This window comes from Vanessa atalanta, chromosome 9 (genome assembly GCF_905147765.1).
Source record: "Vanessa atalanta chromosome 9, ilVanAtal1.2, whole genome shotgun sequence".
In the NCBI taxonomy this organism is placed as follows: Eukaryota; Metazoa; Arthropoda; class Insecta; order Lepidoptera; family Nymphalidae; genus Vanessa; species Vanessa atalanta.
The window spans coordinates 9,866,435-9,885,784 of record NC_061879.1 but is presented as its reverse complement, the minus strand read 5'-3'; the positions used below and the strand labels follow the sequence as shown (position 1 = coordinate 9,885,784).

The 19,350-nt window shown below is 31.4% G+C and overlaps 1 protein-coding gene across 1 annotated transcript; it reads right to left on the bottom strand.

Annotated features, from left to right (window-relative positions):
* Positions 1–735: 735 nt before the first annotated feature.
* On the bottom strand, positions 736–17,155 carry LOC125066240 (alpha,alpha-trehalose-phosphate synthase [UDP-forming]). Its single transcript, XM_047674239.1, has 11 exons — positions 16,817–17,155; positions 10,961–11,117; positions 7,541–7,934; positions 7,013–7,460; positions 6,702–6,944; positions 6,409–6,603; positions 5,644–5,833; positions 2,686–2,823; positions 2,297–2,483; positions 1,623–1,729; positions 736–1,393 (listed from the first exon to the last, which is right to left on the bottom strand). The coding sequence occupies exons 1-11, from the start codon at positions 16,945–16,947 to the stop codon at positions 1,109–1,111; spliced, it is 2,475 nt and encodes an 824-aa protein (XP_047530195.1). The 5' UTR covers positions 16,948–17,155; the 3' UTR covers positions 736–1,108.
* Positions 17,156–19,350: the final 2,195 nt, after the last annotated feature.

Below are 19,350 nucleotides of genomic sequence, written 5' to 3'. Positions count from 1 at the left end.
ATTTTTCGTCTGTTGTAAAGTTTATTTCATACATTATAAACATAAATGTATATAAAAATACAATAGATTATGAAAATTCGAGACAATCAGTACAGTTACAGACTTTTAGATTAAATCAAATTTTAAATCTAGACTAGTTGTTTACTATTTTCTATTGTTTCCACACGTGATTAATTTCATGTTTGAATGTATAAATATTTTAAACTTTAATACAATTACCAAGTGAGGAACAATATATTTTGATTGATTAGTTTTTTTAAGTGTTTTACACATTAAATAGAATAAAATTTAATAGAATATTATCAAACATATAAATTATGTATTGTGCTTTTAAAGTTAGATACGATAAATATTTTAATAAATTAAATGGAGTAATATTATTAATTATTTTACATAAACACTGAGTGTTCTTATAGTGGAATGCATAATTACAAATTCCCGATATTTATTACATGCTACGTACTATGTATGTATGTATGTACGTTTATACTAATAGTTTTTTTAAATAGTTTATTAAATGATTAGGATATAAAAAGTATCTCTAAATCATAATCATTTCATTTATACAAGATATCACTCACAAATTAATAATATATTGAAATTTTACAAGCACTGAACAAGTCTACAATTAACAAGATGTTAAAACAAAAGCCAGTCAACACATGTTTGTAAAAATTATAAGTAATAGTACTAGTCAAATGGTCTTCCAAACTACCTAAATTTCAACAGATTAATATAAAAGAAAATAATAATTTATAATTATTTGTTTAATTATAAAAATATACGAGTATAAATTATTTGGCATAATTTTGATATCTTTGTCTACAATAAGTCTAAATTAAAAAGAAACAATTATCACTATTCTATCACATAAATAGGACAACAGTCCTACACAAACATCCATCTGACAAACCATTAAAATAATTAAGCGCGCCCAATGTGGAATACATATTGTTTCAAACAATAGTTGAGACAAATATTTTTATTTTGTTCTATTGTTCTGTTCTAAGCTTATATGCTTAGGTAAGAATATAAATCTAATACGTTTTTACGAAAAGATTTGCTTAGAAAGATCTAACGTTTATTTTGTAACGTATGGGGACAGTGATTAACTTGACTCCGAGCCGCTTGATATAACATCAGGTGTGCGAGGAGGCGTTTGTTTCGGCGACCTCGTGGGTAGATAGGACATATGCATTTGCATGGTATCGCGGGCTAGTCTCGCATTTTTGTATGTTAGTGAATTTGCTCTGGGCTTACGACGTGAGAAATGCCTTTCGATCCATTTCAGCATTGCCAGTACTGAATCGGTGGACGACAGACGTCGTTCTGCTGAGGTTTTGGTTATATTCGACGACGCGATGCGGAATGTTGCTGCCATACCTTTGAGAGCCTAAGAGAGAATAAGTTGTTATGATTAGTATACGTTTGCCAAATGGAACGACGATGACGTCACAAGTTTAGATTCCATTGAAATTTCAAACTATATTGCTTCAAGAAGACCGGATCGTCAAGTTTTCAAAATTTATGAGACATACACCTTTAACTCTTATATAATCTTGTTTTGTCCGACAGTTTTATGAATATTAAGTTATATATTTTTGGAAATTTTAAATACTTACTAGCATAGCATCTTCATCAGTGACGTCGTCACCAGCATATATAACCCTTATTCTTTCACTCCAGTCCAGGCCAAAGGCTGTTCTGAGGATATAAATTGATGCACGACCTGTAAAATAAATAATAAAATTAATTTAAACTTTGAATGTTAATAATTTAATATCATAAGTAGGTACTTTATTTTGACTATAAAGAAGTTTATTGTATAAACTTTACGACAAAATTCATAATATCAGAATATAGTTCATTTATACGCACAAGCGCTTTTCTTTATAGGTTTGTTTTGTTATGTTTTGTTTTGTTGATATACATCCATAATATAGATAAGCAAACAAAATGAAAATTTCGGTGAAAGTAATCTGACGGCACGATAATACAATAACACCGGAGACAGCTTAGACACAGAACCAAAAGAATTACGTGTTTTCGAAATAATATATAATATCAGTCAGCTTCTTTACTTTAAGCTATTACTACGAATCTATTAAAAAAAATTCAGAGGAGTGGAACAGGATTTAGGCCCATGACTTCGAGATTTCAGTCGTATACAAGGTAGCGAGATCAACGAACAAGTTCTAAGAACAAAGCTCACTAGCAAAACGCACGCTTTGTATTCGAATTGCTTTTTTGGTTGCAAGAGGTACTCTGTCTAAGAATGGCAACATCGTAAAATGACCTTTGTTCCACTGGACAGGCGGGCGCGCCTCGATGGCGCAGTGCGCGGGCGCGGGCGTGAAGCCGGCCGCCGTGATGAGGCGGCGCGCCGTGTCCGCCAGCGCCGCGCGCTTGGCCACCGGAGTCTCTCGGAAGTGGAATGTCAGGAGAGCTCCCTTGTTTTCCACCCAAGCACCGTCTCTACAAACCTGTCGCAGATTTGTTTTGAAGAATTATTTTATTATATTGGTTGAGTAGTTTGAATAATGTGATGAACTTGCTGACAATATACATAGATGTATTTTTCTTTCATTGTTAATATTAAGCCTAGCAAAAATACTTATAATTTTGTTACATAATGTTTCTCCATATAAACTCAAAACAACTATTAATTCATCGTTGAAGTATCACCTGTTCCTGCAAGGATTTAAGAAGTTCTACCACTTTATCTTGCAATTCCATTGGCATGGGATGAACAAACTTGCTACCGTCCGGATGTAAGATTTCCAAACCGTGATTTCCAGCATACGTGATACCTTCAATTCCAACCTGTAAATTAAAGTTTCATATATTGTCACTATTTTGCATTTAATCTCATCTAGTTTGATGAGGAAAATGAGGAGTGCGACGGATAATTGTGTTGATGTATTCTTAATTGGGGCGATTCAATATCTTAATGTTAATTGAAACTCGATGATGAATTAAATCGATAATTAATTCCAATAAACATCCGCCTCTTTCATAAACATTTATGAATACCCATGTGGATAAACCAATGAGGAGAGGATAGTACCTAAGCATATATATGTGATAGTATTATTTATATATATACATATATAACATAGCATTAACATATTTTATTATTAGATATACCTAGTTACTAGTTAGATAGTATTACACGCGATTTGTACAATACAAATAGTCAACATAAATGATGACGACCAGTCCGGCCTCTAGAATTATTACGCAACAGCCAACAGATACCGAGACCCGGTTACCGCTGGGATATTGACCGTGCACTCGACAATATAAATATTTTTATACGAATTCATGATAGTGACAGCCAAAGTTCATTTGATAAGATTTGTTATTGCGAACCGATCTAAGGCCATCGATGTCTTTGAGATTTATCATCTTGCACTTTAATTCCATGAATGAATAGAAAATGTAAACAGGATCTGAGCTCTAATATTTACCTATTGATCAATTTATCGATGAATGGATTATTCATAATATATTATTACGTCTATTTCTTAAGAAATATCAAATATTAATTTGATATTTGTAAAACCATAATTATAGAAACCGTTTGTTAAACCATAAAGGATTACATTTTTCGGTTCAATATGAAATTACCTTAATAGTATTATGAATAGTAAAGGTGTCCAAACTTAGCCATCAAAAATTTACACTGTATTCATAATATAGCCTTAAGATAAAACGATAGATAAACGAATAAATTACCAATTTTTTCGCATAACTTATCTATATAAAATGATGGAAAACGAAAATTTTTAATACATGAGAATTTCCAACCATAGTCAGTCAAGATATATCTACTTAATTCTTAAAAATAATCATTTTCAAATTATTATTATTTTATATTTTCACTGGAATTAAATCATGATCACATGATAGCTTCATTTACGGTCAAGTGATAATGACCCCTTAATACCTAATTAAAAGCAATAGATACATATAAAATTATGTATAAAACGGAATTACCAAAATATTATTTACATCGTAAATGTTAGCAAAAACATGGGTTTTTTTAGATTTACAGTTTAAATCATCGAAAACATTAAAAAACATTGTTGATAAGTAAGTACTATATATCGTTATCTAGTAATTTTAATATTTAAGACCAATATTGTGTACAATGGATCATTAATTAAAACTTATTAATCATTATTAACTCGATTTATTCGAATGCATTGGTCAGGAAGTGTAGACGTGGGGTAAGATTATAATCTATTAAGTAACCACAAGTTCAATCACATTTCATGCATTTAATTTAAGTTAAAGAATATAAATAATACTATTTTAAGACTTTTTCAGGCAAAGTATATTGTGACACAAATATTAAATTCGGAAAATAGATATTGTATTTAGTAAATCCGCATTCTGGTCAGAGCCGAGGATCAATGCTCTTAATTTTTAACATTACTAGGGGACAAATTTTATTAACTTTAACGGTTATGATAGTTTCTCGATTTTGTTCCGATATAACTTCGACAGAACCGCAATTGGGTCGATGTGTTAATAGAATAGTAACACGGAGGCAAAGACTACATTTCGATACGAATGAGGATGGTGATGTAAGGAAGCCGAGATGGTCCAATGGTTAGAAAGCGTGCATCTGAACCGATGATTGCGGGTGCAAGCTTAGGCAAGCCCCACTGAATTTTCATATGCTTAATTTGTGTATATATCGTGCTCGGCGGTGAAACCTACATGTGTCTAATATAAAAATTCTGCCATATGTGTATCCACCAAACCGCATTGGAGTAGCGTGGTGGAATATGCTCCAAGCCTTCTTTTTAAAGGCAGAGGAAGCTTTACCCCAGCAGTGGGAGATTTACAGGCCGATGTAAGGAATGGTTTAAATTTCCTACGGTACCGATATCATTTTCCATTACATACAATATATAAACCTGTGTCTATAAGATCGAGATTAAGTTATCTATTCAACTATAAACACAAAATGCGTTTATAATTAAATTATTTTATGAAGAACATTTCTTAATTTAGGTTCAATGTCACTAGTTCACCCAAAGTGGTTCTACAGGCAGAAAATTAATCGCGCGTTATTAAAACTCAGAGATAAATAATTATAGGGAAAACATTAAGTATGTAAGTTAAACGTTTTCTTTCTTTACTTTTACGGGTCAAAATAATATTGACTGTGATAAAATTATGATACCAATTTTACGAGTTCATTGATAGGTAGGTACAATATTTATCATATGAATTGTTATTATTAATTTCGCAAACATTTGACGTAATGAACGTTCTTGGTTGCCTACTTATGATATCTTGGACAACGAACTAAATGACTCCACATTTAGGAAGATTTACATCACTTGTGTTTGTTTAAATTATGCACTGGTTCCAATTATTCAAGTCATATTATTCTGTTGTTTTTAAAAAGAATACTTATGTTTTGTTTATTTTTTTTTAAACTTCTGCTGCTATTTTATTACGTAGGTACCATAAACACATAATATTGGCACCAAAAAAAAAAAGGAATTATTGCCTAACATAACGTGATTTATGTAAAAAAATATAAATCATCAGTCGAATACTACAAAAAAAACATACTGTAATGTTTTGTTAAATAATTTGAATCAATATTTTTTATCAATTTACCATATCCTTCACGTTGTTGACGTTTCGCCCAGATATAATAGCAATGTACACATCGGACATGTTGGAAAGACGTTGCAACGTATGTTTGGTTTCCAGTGGTAGAGTCGCCAAGTCCGGGTGTGGCGCTATCGGAGCCAAGGTTCCGTCGTAGTCCAATAAGAGTGCGAGCTTCTGTGTGTAGCCGATGTATCTGAAAATAAACAATTAAAAGTGATATTATTAACTTGCATATACTGAGCGGTAAATTAAATTAGTGATATTCATTTTTATGTCAATATAAGTGTATTTTTTTATTTTTCATGTGTGTGTCATATCGTGAATAGTAGGAGTTTCTTTTATAAGATGATATGTGTGCTGTCATCTCATTTACCATGGTTAACATAAATTTTAAAATTATTTATTACAAAGATTTTACGAGGTACGTGGTCACAACTATTTCTTACACCATCATGTCAGACTAACACGACACTCACCATGGAAATTAAGATGATCATCCTAAGAAGTCCTTGTGCTTAATTAATATGTATACTTGGCCTATTCATCTTTGAAACCGAAATCAACAATTGCAAAGGATTGCTGTTTGTGTTACAACAACAGATGAGTGTCAAGACGAGTTTACACAGAGCCTAATCGCTGGTAAAATTTATAGAAGCATTTTTTTAAGAATTATATCTGATTATATTATATTATATTACAATAAGTTCCAACGCCGTCCATTAGTTTAATATTAATTAGAAAAATAAACATATTTAATTGTTTTCTTACTTTGATAAATATTCATCGAAGTCGTCAATAGTGACAGGTTGCATGGAGGTAGCTCCAATATCATCAGCCTCTTCCTCGAGCGAGTCCATGGCCTTGAGGAATGCTTTCATCCAGCTGTCAACATCGTTCAACTGTTCTCGTCGTCTGAGATGATTCATTCGAACTGTGCGTTCGTCTTCTGGCATTATTAGCGCCCTGTATGACAAATTAATGTATATAATAAAATAAAATTTAGACAAAACAATAATCAAATCAAGTATATTATTTTTTCTATTAATGTTTTTTATACACACCTATGGATAACTTCAGCTGCGTCGTCCAGTTCATAAGGATTGCATATCAGTGCTTCATGCATCATCTCTCCTGCGCCGGCGAAAGGAGACACTATTAAAACTCCTGGAGGTTTGTTAATTTGGCAAGCGACAAACTCCTTAGCGACTAGATTCATGCCGTCCCTTAGTGGTGTTACCAGAGCGACAGCAGCATCACGGTAGAAGGCTGCGAGTTCGTCTTGACCAACGCATCCATATATATACCTAATAAAAATAATTTTTAAACAACAAATCATCTTTACAAATAAATTGGTTTTTGAATTAGTTCATACCTGATTGGTGACCAGTTAGGTGTCGTAAACCTTCCATTAATTCTTCCAACTAGTTGATCCATTTCTTCTTTTAAGTCTTGATATTCTTTGACATCTGTTCTTGATGGTACTGAAATCTGCAGTAACACCACTTTCTCGATATGTTCTGGATACTTCTGCAATAGCCTCTCGAAAGCTTTTAGTCTGTGCACTAATCCTTTGGTATAATCTAATCTATCGACTCCTAGTATCACTTTTTGACTTGTAGAAAGCACTGGTTTTGCGTTTTGCGCTAGAGAGACAAATCTGTCGAACGGTACGCCAATTGGTAAAGGTCGAACACAGATCGTACGGCCACCGAGTTCAACCAGCAAATTCTTTCTATCGACTCGGCAACCCAAATTTCTCTGACAACAGTCAATGAAGTTCAAGCAGTAATCCGTTATGTGGAAACCGACCATATCGCATCCTGTGAACATTAAAAATAGTCTATTAATACATAATATTTTTTGCAAATTCAAAGAATGACTTTTATGTAGGATTTCTTACCGAGAATACCCTGGAGCACTTCGTCTGACCACGGAAACAGGCGGAATATGTCCCACGGCGGGAATGGAATGTGAAGGAAAAACGCTAGTTTGCATTTTATTTCATCTTCTTCAGCTCGCTGTCTAATCCAATTAGCCGCTAACATGAGGTGATAATCATGCACCCATACAATTGGAGGTGAACTGCCATTCTTCTCTTTGTTTTCCTTTAGGAGTTTCAGTGCAAACACAGTCTTCTCAGCGAACTCCTCGTTGATCTTAATGTAGGCTCTCCAGTGGTCAGCAATAAATGTGGCACGGTCCGGCATTGAGTGGAATAGTGGCCAAAAAGTACCGTTGCAGCAACCATTGTAGTAGCTATCAAATAATTTTGGTTCAGAGTGAATTGCGACGATCTGTAACAATAAGTAGCCTATGAGAAGTAAATAAAAAGTTAAGCAATATTTGAAAAGAAAATAATCTTCATCCAAATCGATCTTGATTTTGAAAACAGTTTACAGAGAGACTAAGATGTATACATAAATAACAATAATTGTTGATAACAAGAACAAACTTCTGCTGAGTTCTTGGTTAGTCCCTAACAAATCTGTTTCATTCAGAATCGGTCAAAAAGTAAGTTCAATATGTAAATATTAAATTATGTTTCACACATTGACGGCGTAGTTTGTAGTGTTCATTTGTTCTTTTAATCGACGTACTCATAGTTTTATATAGATTATGTTATTATTGATGATGTAAAAGTAATAAGTCAAAAAGTGGTGTAATATAATAATTTATTTATCATTAGATAAAAACCACACTTGACAAGCTTAATAGCTTAGAAAATATCCGCAATTAGCGACGTAGCTGTATAGATTATGGTATGCGACACGTTTTGACTTCGCATGGAGATTTTTTAATAAACATAAAAAGTTTTTGAAAACAAGAGATTCGTACAAACAGCCCCGTATTGTTGTGTAGAATTTAGATTATTGTCCAGTACATGTTTTGGCAGGAGGTAATAATATACAAAATACACGCCTCATAATCCATATAAATTTGTACTCTAAATAAAAGAATTTGCTACAAATATTTGTTTAACTCTTGTTAACGTCATCGTAATTGTAGCCATTATTACTTAGCACTTTTTGTGTTGCCACAGTTACCAAATAAGTAATATTTTAAAACATTGAATATTTACATGTATGTCATGATTGACGGACTATCGATGTAAGTACAGCTTAAACTAGCGTAACGACACCATAAACTAAGTATTACAAAATGTTTATATCAAGGTGATCGCAGGTCGCCTGATTCTTCATCTACGTTTAATCGGTTCGTTCTAAGAGCCATCGTTTTTAGTAACTACAGTATAACCTCGGTAACCTACACACTTGGAAAAAAACCCATGTCCTTTCCTTTCAAGCCTCAGTTGCCATTAATTGAAAATTGTGACATCGATTAGGTGTAACAATCATTATCAGTATTTTCTTTCAAGGTATTTCAGTACATATTTTCTTTCTATGACTCGAAAATAATATATTTAACATCTGTATCTTGAACATATCAATGTTTGATTACACCTACAACTTCTGTACGTCGTAGTAAAAATGCTTAGCTTTCATTAATGATTCACTCGATTTTGTAGGAATATCCTGAAGTTCGACTTACCGAGGTTTTACAGTATATTTCTTTTAAATTTAATCGAGTAATCTGTGATGGATTGTGCTAATGTTTTAAATAAGTACGTACCTACATAATCATTTGTACATATAAATATAATAATTGAAGTTTATATTATACACGATGACTTTATGCTACTCCGTTCTTTAAACTATCAGATAATAGCTAAGTCATTATCTTGTATTGTATTACCTTCAACATAGTTATATTTACAAAGTGTGGAAAATAATAGTTGAGCGGATAGCAATTTCATATTTAGGTACAAATATTCCTCATCTAATAACTCTTTGAATAAGGAACATAACGAGGATTTTAAACATTTTTGTTCGTAATTTTATTAAACTTAAATTATCTTAGTTGTTTACCTCAACGGTCAATGACCTACTTATATAGGCGATTTATAAATATTTAATGTATGTCTTTTCACTACAAAAGTTTCAATTGTTTACTAAATAACAGAGTTTATGTAATAGTGTTATGGAACTATTAGTTACGTCGAATTTGTTTTGCACTGTTATCATTAGTAGACATTTTCATTTTTATATATTTATATTGTAAACTATTTTTTTTGCCTTATGTAAATAGATAATATTTATCACAAATAATGTTTAGGTCAAATTAAATGTGTACTGTTTATTTCATCACATAATACGGTAGGTAATTTAGTAAATAATTAAGATTTTTCTATAATTAATTGTACAACGTTAAAAACCATGTACCCTACAATATTTTTATATATGCTTACTACGGACGTATGGACAAACGCAAAATTTTAGCACGACGACAGAAATGCGTATCGGGCGATAAATTTTCTTCTTATATTATATTACTATGTGAATTAGTATTTTTTTAAACTTGACCTTAACTACTCTTTAACATAGAGAACATACAAAGCATTTTCTATAACTTCTAAAGACCCATCAAAATGTAATTCTTTGAATAGGAAATGCTGAGTATCTGATTTTATCAATTTTAATATTTTGCAATTAAATAAACTCAATGTAAATAAACAATGACATTTAATTACATACCATCAATATAATTATTATAAAACTCCACAAAGTGTATAAATACAACCTTGGTACAAATACCTAATCATTTAAAAAAAAAATTATTAATTTACACGTAAGGAACTTTTAATCGTTTGTTAAAAAAAACATCGATAAGTAACATAATACTCAAAACGAGATTATAAAGAAAATGAGAAACCGTGGAGCTAATACTTGTTGACTATCAGACATATTATATAAAATTTTAAATTAACATGGTTATTTTTATTACTAACAGTATTTAAAATGGGATATTTACCATGTTTTTTATTTTTATTTGTTGGAGCTCGATATTTCGACATTATCTACGAATGTCTTGTTCACGAGACTCAGTCTCGTGAAGCTGAGCGTGAGCTCCAACAAATAAAAATAAAAAACATGGTAAATATCCCGTTTTAAATACTGTTAGTAATATTATATAAAAATTGTATTTGACACAACTTTATATTTCAAATGTTAAATAGATTAACTACTGAGTTTCTTGCTGGTTCTTCTTGATTTTGATTCCTGTAGTAGATGTGTCTACCGCTTAATGTATGATACATCATAATATGTGCTTTTGTAAAATAATAAGTTATGATACTATAAATGTTTTAGGTAATTTCGTTAATATATGTTTTCAAAAAAGCCACAACTCTAACAAAATACAGAACATATTTTATCTTTAAAATCTTAGTAAGAAATTACAATTTCAATGTTTAGTTATTCACCTTACTAGAAAGCAGTCCAGCGGTCGGTGTCTTGTCGTTTGGGTCGGATTCCGGGATCTTCTCGTTAATGTTGTCCAGGTGTATGCCAGCCCAGCCCACCCAGATGCCATTTCCACGGATGACCACAGGCGCCACCGCGGTTACAAGACCACCGGCGCTGTAAAGAAGTTTTTTTATTATAAAACAATTTTTATCGAAAATATGGGTTTTGGATAACGGTGTGTACATAAAATAACTAGTTGAATATTAGGAATTAAACAAATGTGCGATTAGTCGTACGCGCGTCCATTCGCAGTCTGGACAGGTTTAAGCATTTCGAGTATTTGATACGTGCGTGGCGGAATCCGCGTGCGCCGTCGTTCAGGATGCATACTAAGATTTTATGCATCTAGAAAACAACTCGGTTCGATTCCCACGAAAAACAAAAAATAAGAATCTTTCAGATAAAGGTGTTTCAAATATATACAAAAAAAAAGTTTTGCTAATTTTTCTAAAGTCATGTTAAAATAATTATTTCTCTACAGGCTACTATTTAGCTATATTTTAAGACTTATCGTTAATGTTAAAATCTATAAGGCACAATATACATACCTAACGGTTTTGTCTGTACATACTTAATTCAAAGAATTTTACAAGTTTCCATTAATGGCATACAGTCTAGTTAACCTATACTAAAAATAAGTGTTCCACAGGGATCGACTTTAGGTCTTTTTCTATTTTTGGTACATATTAGCATTAGCATTTTTTTTGCTTCGAATATATTATATATATTAATTTTGTCCATTTCAGGTATTTTATCGTTATAGTTCTACAAAATTAAAATATAAAATTACAAGAAAACTATAAGTTCAAAAATGTTTTAATTTAAATATTTACAATTCCCAAGTCTCCTTATTAAATTATTTTATGTGTATTGGGTTATAAACACACATGAAAAACACTTAAATCCACAGCCACAAACTCAAACAATTGCAATTTTGATCTGTGTAGTTCTTATAATTTTATGTATCGGTATTGGGACCTATATTTTATCTTTCCTCCTGGTGCACTGAGAGTCAATGTTTAAATATAGAATAATCAATATTCTCGGCCAACGTACTAAGGATATTTAGTTGTAGTTGTAGTACGTTGCTGGGTTCACGTAACCGACTCCAAAATCATGTGATATCTTATGATCGCAAAGAAGTCCTGTACTTAATACTATATAGCAAACCGATTTATTATTGTATTGTATTCTGACGATGCCGACAGAACGCTTGGTAATCTTGAACCAAAGCTGATATATATAGAAGCATAAACAATATGCTCTAAACAATGTCAAATGTACTTTAGCTAGCATATTGGTCCTTCAAAGCTCATTTACTTACAAAGTAATAAGAAATCAGGAGGGGTTAACCCACCTTGACAAACTCTGTGATCTAGCATGTACTCGCTAACTGTCTCGTTGCCTCATCTTCCAATGCTAGTTCGGTTTCTATACCGAAACTTTGGATTCGAAAAGTTTATAGCAAACTTGGAGGATTACTGTTTTATCCAAAGTAAATTATAACGTACCAGATCAAAGGCACAATGTTGATTAAAATTAAGAAAGTAGTGGTTTACGGTTGCTTTTAAGCTAAATATTGATAAAGACTTTACTTTTGAAAGACAAAATATTTATACGTATATGTATCCTTTGAATTATTTTACCTAATACTATACCGCGCGAAATCGGTCTATAGTTCTTCGAAACTGGAAAAGTTACCTGTTTTATTTTTTGGTATAGGAATTACCATTGTTTTCATGAGTTGCAGCTCTCAACTTAAACCATCTATTCGTGAAGATTTCTCTCTTTTCCTAGTTATACTTAGTTTATAATTGTAATTGTTTCTATGAGTATCAGTATTCATTGACAGTGATTATCACTCATTCGTTGTCTTGTGGCCCATTTTTTGGCCTTAAGCAGGCTTACCTATTGTAAAAAAAGGGTAACAATACGACTCAGTCATGCAATGTTATGAACATTTTATAAAAGAAAAATAACGATGAAAAAGCTACCTATATGATGTAGACTGTCGTATTATCTGTGTAACGATCACATCCGTTGAGTACTCATTGTCCGTGACAACATAATTTAGCTTCGAGAAATTTAGACGTTTGAAGCACTTGTTGCATGATTTTGGATAAGATTCTAGAATATAATTAAATATAATTAATAGCTTGTCAAGTGGTCTAAATATAACTTGTTAATTAATTAAATTGAAAGATTAATTCAGATTCATCAGAGATATTTCGGTTTAGTTTCTAGTGGAACAGATTATATTGTATGTAAAATATAGTAACCATTTTGTACGAAATGTATCAAAAATTTCAATGAGTCTGCGGTACATTATTTTTATCCTTGTTTTTGTATAGTTTTATCGATAGGAGTAGTTTTACAACTAGTCTCTTTTTTAAGAGTAAGAAAGCTATTCAAACAAGGTAGGAAAATTCCAATACGCCTAATTACACTAATGCCTCTAGGTGGATGCAAATTACTCCTGTGGGCACTTTAGAAATTAGCTTAGTGTCAGCTATTAATAGCGGTATCTTCTTTGCACTAATTAAAGCTCATACTGATGACAGTTTAAATATTCGCTTAAAATTCACTTCGAAAAACGTTATCCAAAGCAACAGTCGAGTATTGATATGCTTCGTATAATATATTCATCATTCAAGTTCACATCTAATTTGTAAGTAGCACACATTTACCACTGCTACTATTATTTACTGTAGATCTACATAGATATATATGGCTATAATCTTGTGAACAAATTAAAAATTTAAAAGAAATATACATTGAGATATTGCTTTTTAATAGCTAACAGCTTTATAATAATTAAGGTATTACTAGACACAATAAAAATAGTCGATTTTGATGTATGTAATTAAAACGAATGCTATGAATCATTCGTGAATCAAAGCTAATGAGAACTCGTGATGATCATACAAATAAAACGAAATATTGTTCTAAATGTAAAGAAGGTATATAAGGCTATTGTCACTGTTACGTTAGTATAATCAGATTTAAAGTTATTTCTTATACATATATTATTTTATTAGAAAATGATATAGGAAAAGAAATATAATAGATTATATTGTCATCAGCTCCATCAAGTATGTTTTTTGTAGACATATATGTAAGTGGACTGGCAATAGAGCCATCTGATGATAATTGGTCACCACTGTCTATAGAAATTGGTACTTTAGAAGTATTAATCATTCTTCATATGACCAATGTGTCACCAACCTTGGAAGCTTATGTTCCTTTGTACCTGTAGATACACTGGCCCAATCACCCAACAACTAGAACACGAAAACGATACGGTTGGCGGTGAAATATGCGATCAGTGGTAATACTATCCAGACGGAGTTGTACGAAGCCCGACCAAGAAAATGTGCTAAATTTCAAATGCTCAAACGGTCAGTGGTAGGAAGTGCCAAGTAGTTAAAAATTCAGATAAATCAGAAATATTTTACCAATACATATTAGTAGATATTTCTAAAATATTTCTCAATTAAATTTCTCATATAATATTTCAATAAATACCGATAAAAATGCAAATGCATATTATTCAACCGATATATTAAATCAACAAATGATAATCGAAGAAGAAGTGTTAATAAAAAAGTAAACGTATAATCATTTCTTTTTTAATTTATTTGTTTCATGACAATCGTTCATTGCAGAGACAAAAACGGCAAAAACTTAAAAAGTTAAGTACATAACACAGGATGCAATGAGTATATAAAGTTACGGTAGCGTTACAATTTTGCATTGAACAAAGATGTAAATAGATACGTATATATGGAGGCAAATACGAATAACATAAATGATACATGTTTAATGGACAATACTGGCACTGTTATGAAAAACGTGAGTTTTATCACTCGTATGCGATTTAGAGCGAACAACATCTAAACGATTTCTGCTAATCAAATCGGAAAGCAGGGTCTTTATAAAAGAAAAATTGGCAATTTTTGTTTGGATCACAAGTCATATGCTTTTTTGGCATACATTCTAGAGTAGCACTGTTATTGTCAATTACTTTAGAGGTAACAATCACACTTCGATATCATAAATAATATTTATTTTATTAGACTAATAACATATTTTTATTCCCATTATTGAAAATGAAAGTTAAGTTTAATGTTGTACGGCTGTAATAGGTTAGTTTTGTATTTCATTATTTTCAGGCCGTATAAAATATATCGACTTACCGACCTATTGATTGCTGCGATATTATCTACTTTACGTTTTCAAGTACCTCAGTAAAAATCGATTGTGTTCCGTATCTTCCTCAAGCGAAATGTGCTGCGTAGCTTAACCTAACCTTCAACTTAGGGAAATGCATATACATAATAATTATACATTCTGTAATGTATTAAATGATCTGTGTGATTTGCATAATTTGTCATGGAATGTCCGATACAAATCAAGTTATTTTTTTTTTGTAAATGTTTATTGAAATTGTTGTTCCATGTAAAAACAAACAATACAATATATAAATAAATTTTAACATCTGACCCTTAATAATAATTAAATGATTATCACAATATAAAGTTTATATGTCCCTTTGTATTTTATGTAATATATACGTTGGTAATCCCACAGAAATAATAATTATCAGCTTGTGACCACGACAGGTGAAACTCTATCGAAACGTGGGATTATATACTAAAAAGGTTTGACAATATAAAACCAATATAATACGGCAACTTGAAATTCACGCTTATAACGTCAGGTGTAACTGCGACGCAAAGGCACTAATAGTGAAGTCTGCGCTGAAACGCACTGCATCTTTTGGTATAAGGGTATATTTTTGAGTTAGATATTTTAAACAAACGGTCTGTTTATTTATTAGTATAGATTAAACGAATAATATACATAGCGAAAGTTTAAAGTATAAGCGCAGATAAGGTTATGTTGTAATTGTAACATGAAGTATTGCTACTACAGACAACAAATTAGAAAGATATCATATTGTATCTAGTTTAGTTACGTAATAGGTTCATTTGAATGGTCGTATAATATAAATAAACATTTGAAAAAGTTTATGTTCGCACTTACGATTTAACTAGATGTAGAGTGTGTTTATTTACCTACTGCGTATCGCCGGCATGGCGTGCACGTATGAATAAATTTAGTTTTATTTACACCACAGCACGGCATCACTTCGTGTACATCACCTTGATTCAAGATGAAGGTTTGTTTATAAAACAATATTTTTGTATTTGTTCTTATATTTATCAAAAGATAAATTCAAATTAGTGTAATTTTTTCTACGATGCGTTATTATTATTGTTGTTTATTATTAATAAATCAGATCGACGTCTACGATAGTGTGTATTGTGAACAGTTTTTCTTAGTGTAATTGTTTATTACTTTTATACTTAGAGCGATGTTTATAGATATTGTTGACAAGGATTATAGAACGCTATGCATTGTATTTTGTTCGCGAAGGATCCGACAACAACCGTCTGTATATCAGACGTCAGAATAAGGGCTTAGTTTATTGTTTTGATAAATATTTCGTTAACATACGTAGCACTGCTTGCTATAAATATTTTGAAAATTTGTAGTATACTTAAGTATCATAATAAATGGTCATTGCATAAGCGTTTGCAAAAATATTATTATACGTATTAACTTTTTAACAGAGACATATAATAGCGAAGGTTAGTAAGGGCACAAACCGGTCTTCTATATTTAAATCAAGATTAATAGGTTACAGGACTTACCCGAGCCCTTTGAGATGAATTAGTTTTATTCCACAACAGCAAGGTAATCCCGAGTTAAGCACAAATTAAGATAGAATATAGGAATCACAAGCTTACCTGGCCTTTCTCTCCAATTCACCGGTTTTCTCATTTCTTTTTAGAATAAAGGGCAGTCTATTCGAAACGACGATCATGCTTCCCTTACTGTTGCACGCGGACCGACTGACACTGTTTCGCGTTACACTCATATTGCTTAATTCCGTTTGATTCGCGACCAATCACAATAAAGTGGAGTAACAGCGCGTGCGCGACAATTTGGAGGGATTTTTAAAATATCGTTCAAAACACTTAATCTGATCCCTTGCCGTGTGTCATCGCAAGCGAAGTTATGTGACTAATGTGATGCGATCTTATACGCGTAAATGATTAACATCATCGGCGGAGATCGAAGACGAACTGTTTCTTTTGTGTGCGGCAGTTGCCTTTATAGACTTAAAAGCGACGTAAAAGGGTGAAGTTCTCACTTGCGTCTGAGAATGTCGGAGGTCTGCAGAGTCGTCGTGTAGGGGTTATCAGAGAATTGACCCACCGAGGGTTGTCTCATTTCTTATCCGAATTGCGATTTCTTAATGTTCAAGCTGTGTTATCATTAGCGTTTTCGTTGGTTTACTTGTTTTAAAAACGCAGTGAAATTAGTTTATTGTCATTCAAACATATTACAATTTTGATTTAGTTTAATATTAAAAAAAATACTATCATCATAATGATTATTTGAACTTTCAGCAAATCGAAAACAGTTTCGGCAGATACATGTTTAACACTTTAAAGTTTTATCAAGTACGCAGTAGTGTAAAAAATAAATAAAACAAATCATTTATATTATATCTATTTTATTTTTAAAAATATCTGTTTTGACCAATTTTTAGTTTCAACACATAGTTTTAACCATTTTAACTACTATACAAGCCCCAATTCTTTTGTTCGCATATTTATTACAGAACGAACATAAACAAACAGTCTTGGTAATATTAATTAATGTGCACGCGTGTATGTGATAAGACTAATAACACACAATGACGATCATTTAAAACATATTTTATATAAATTAGTAAAACGTAAAATTATACGGCTATTTAAAAGATTTATCAATAATTATAATATTAAATAGCATTAGTTTCAAATACGGTCAAGAACAACCCGCCGCGCCACCTAACTACGCTATTTCATTGTATTTGGTACAAAGATTAAATCGATTAATAAAAGTAGTTAACAGCCCGCGTATGTCATAATTGCTGTGGGCTACTTTCCTTTCAGGATAAGATTGGAGCTCATTCAACCACTCTGCTATGACACATGTATGTGACTGAATATTATTCAAAATTGATTTCCTTAAGATTGTTTCCTCCACTTACGAGCATGAGTCGAATTATTATTAAAAAAACAGTTTGCCCGTATTCAAACTCGTCATAATTTGGTTAATAAGCCTTATTGCAATCGAAGGGGTAAAATATAAAACACTTCAATTTATATATTCTATACGATTTGCTTATAGCTCTGTTATGTTACGCGCTACATACAGTTCTTGATTAATATCTTTAGATATAATACACCATTATTCCACTTCAATACTTATGTCCACTATAAGTTTACTAACATAATAACTTACATACATACATAACATAACAATTTCGCCGACATACAAAAAGGCATTTTTTCGCGAATTCATAGAAATAATTATCATAGATTATTCAAACCAATGATATCGTTTCAATTCAATGTCAAGGCTGTTAATGTTGCTTTACTCTTCTTGTAGTTGTACATGTCAAACCGAATTGACCATCTGTAACAAACATTTATAAAGTATTATTACACTTAGGTCCCGTTCCATTAAAACATTGGCACATGCTTTTTCAAGGTACATGGGCTTCTTGTTAGTTCGTATAAAAAAAAACAAAAGAATTAAAGTGACGTAAATTATACAAGCTATTATTTTTTTCCGAAATCATAAAAAAAATATTTTCTTGATCTTAACTCTGCACACTTATGATAAGGCTGTGTAGTAACACACCTTTGCCTAGTCCGAATAAATTAAACTATACGACTAGAAAGAGAAAATGAATACCGGAAAGGAGCAAGTGGTTTGAAATGGATTAAAGATAAGGATGCTAATTTGTTTTTTATAAAATAAATATTTATTGTGTATATCATATTTAATGTTCTAAATCGTTCATTACAATTTATAAAATATTTTCGAATCTATATCTATTGCCATAGTTAAGTATTATATTAAAGTTATTTCACTGTCAAAGAGTGTTTTATTTTTGTTCCATATATGGAAACATTTTCGGATAATAAATTTATATTTAAGTATGCTAAGCGCATAACATTACTCTTAATAATTAATATATTATACGACCATTTTTAAAAATATTTAATTATAAAATCAATTATAGTAAATATCGCAGGTCAATTTTATAGTAATACTGCGATTGATTGAACTTTTATTATATTTTGGATGGATCTTTTGGGTGGATATTTAAATGAATCTTTTATTATATTACAATAAATATAATAGTAGAGTCTCAATACCAATAATTATCATCTTGTTTCTTATCAATATAATTTAACGGTATAATGACGTAGTAATTGAC

Coding starts and splice junctions, on each gene's coding strand:
- LOC125066240 (XM_047674239.1), bottom strand. CDS start 16,947: ATGAGTGTAACGCGAAACAGTGTCAGTCGGTCCGCGTGCAACAGTAAG. Junction 6,604..6,701: donor GCAGCTGAAGTTATCCATAG/GTGTGTATAAAA, acceptor TTTGTCATACAG/GGCGCTAATAATGCCAGAAG. Junction 5,834..6,408: donor TTCGATGAATATTTATCAAA/GTAAGAAAACAA, acceptor GTTTATTTTCAG/ATACATCGGCTACACACAGA.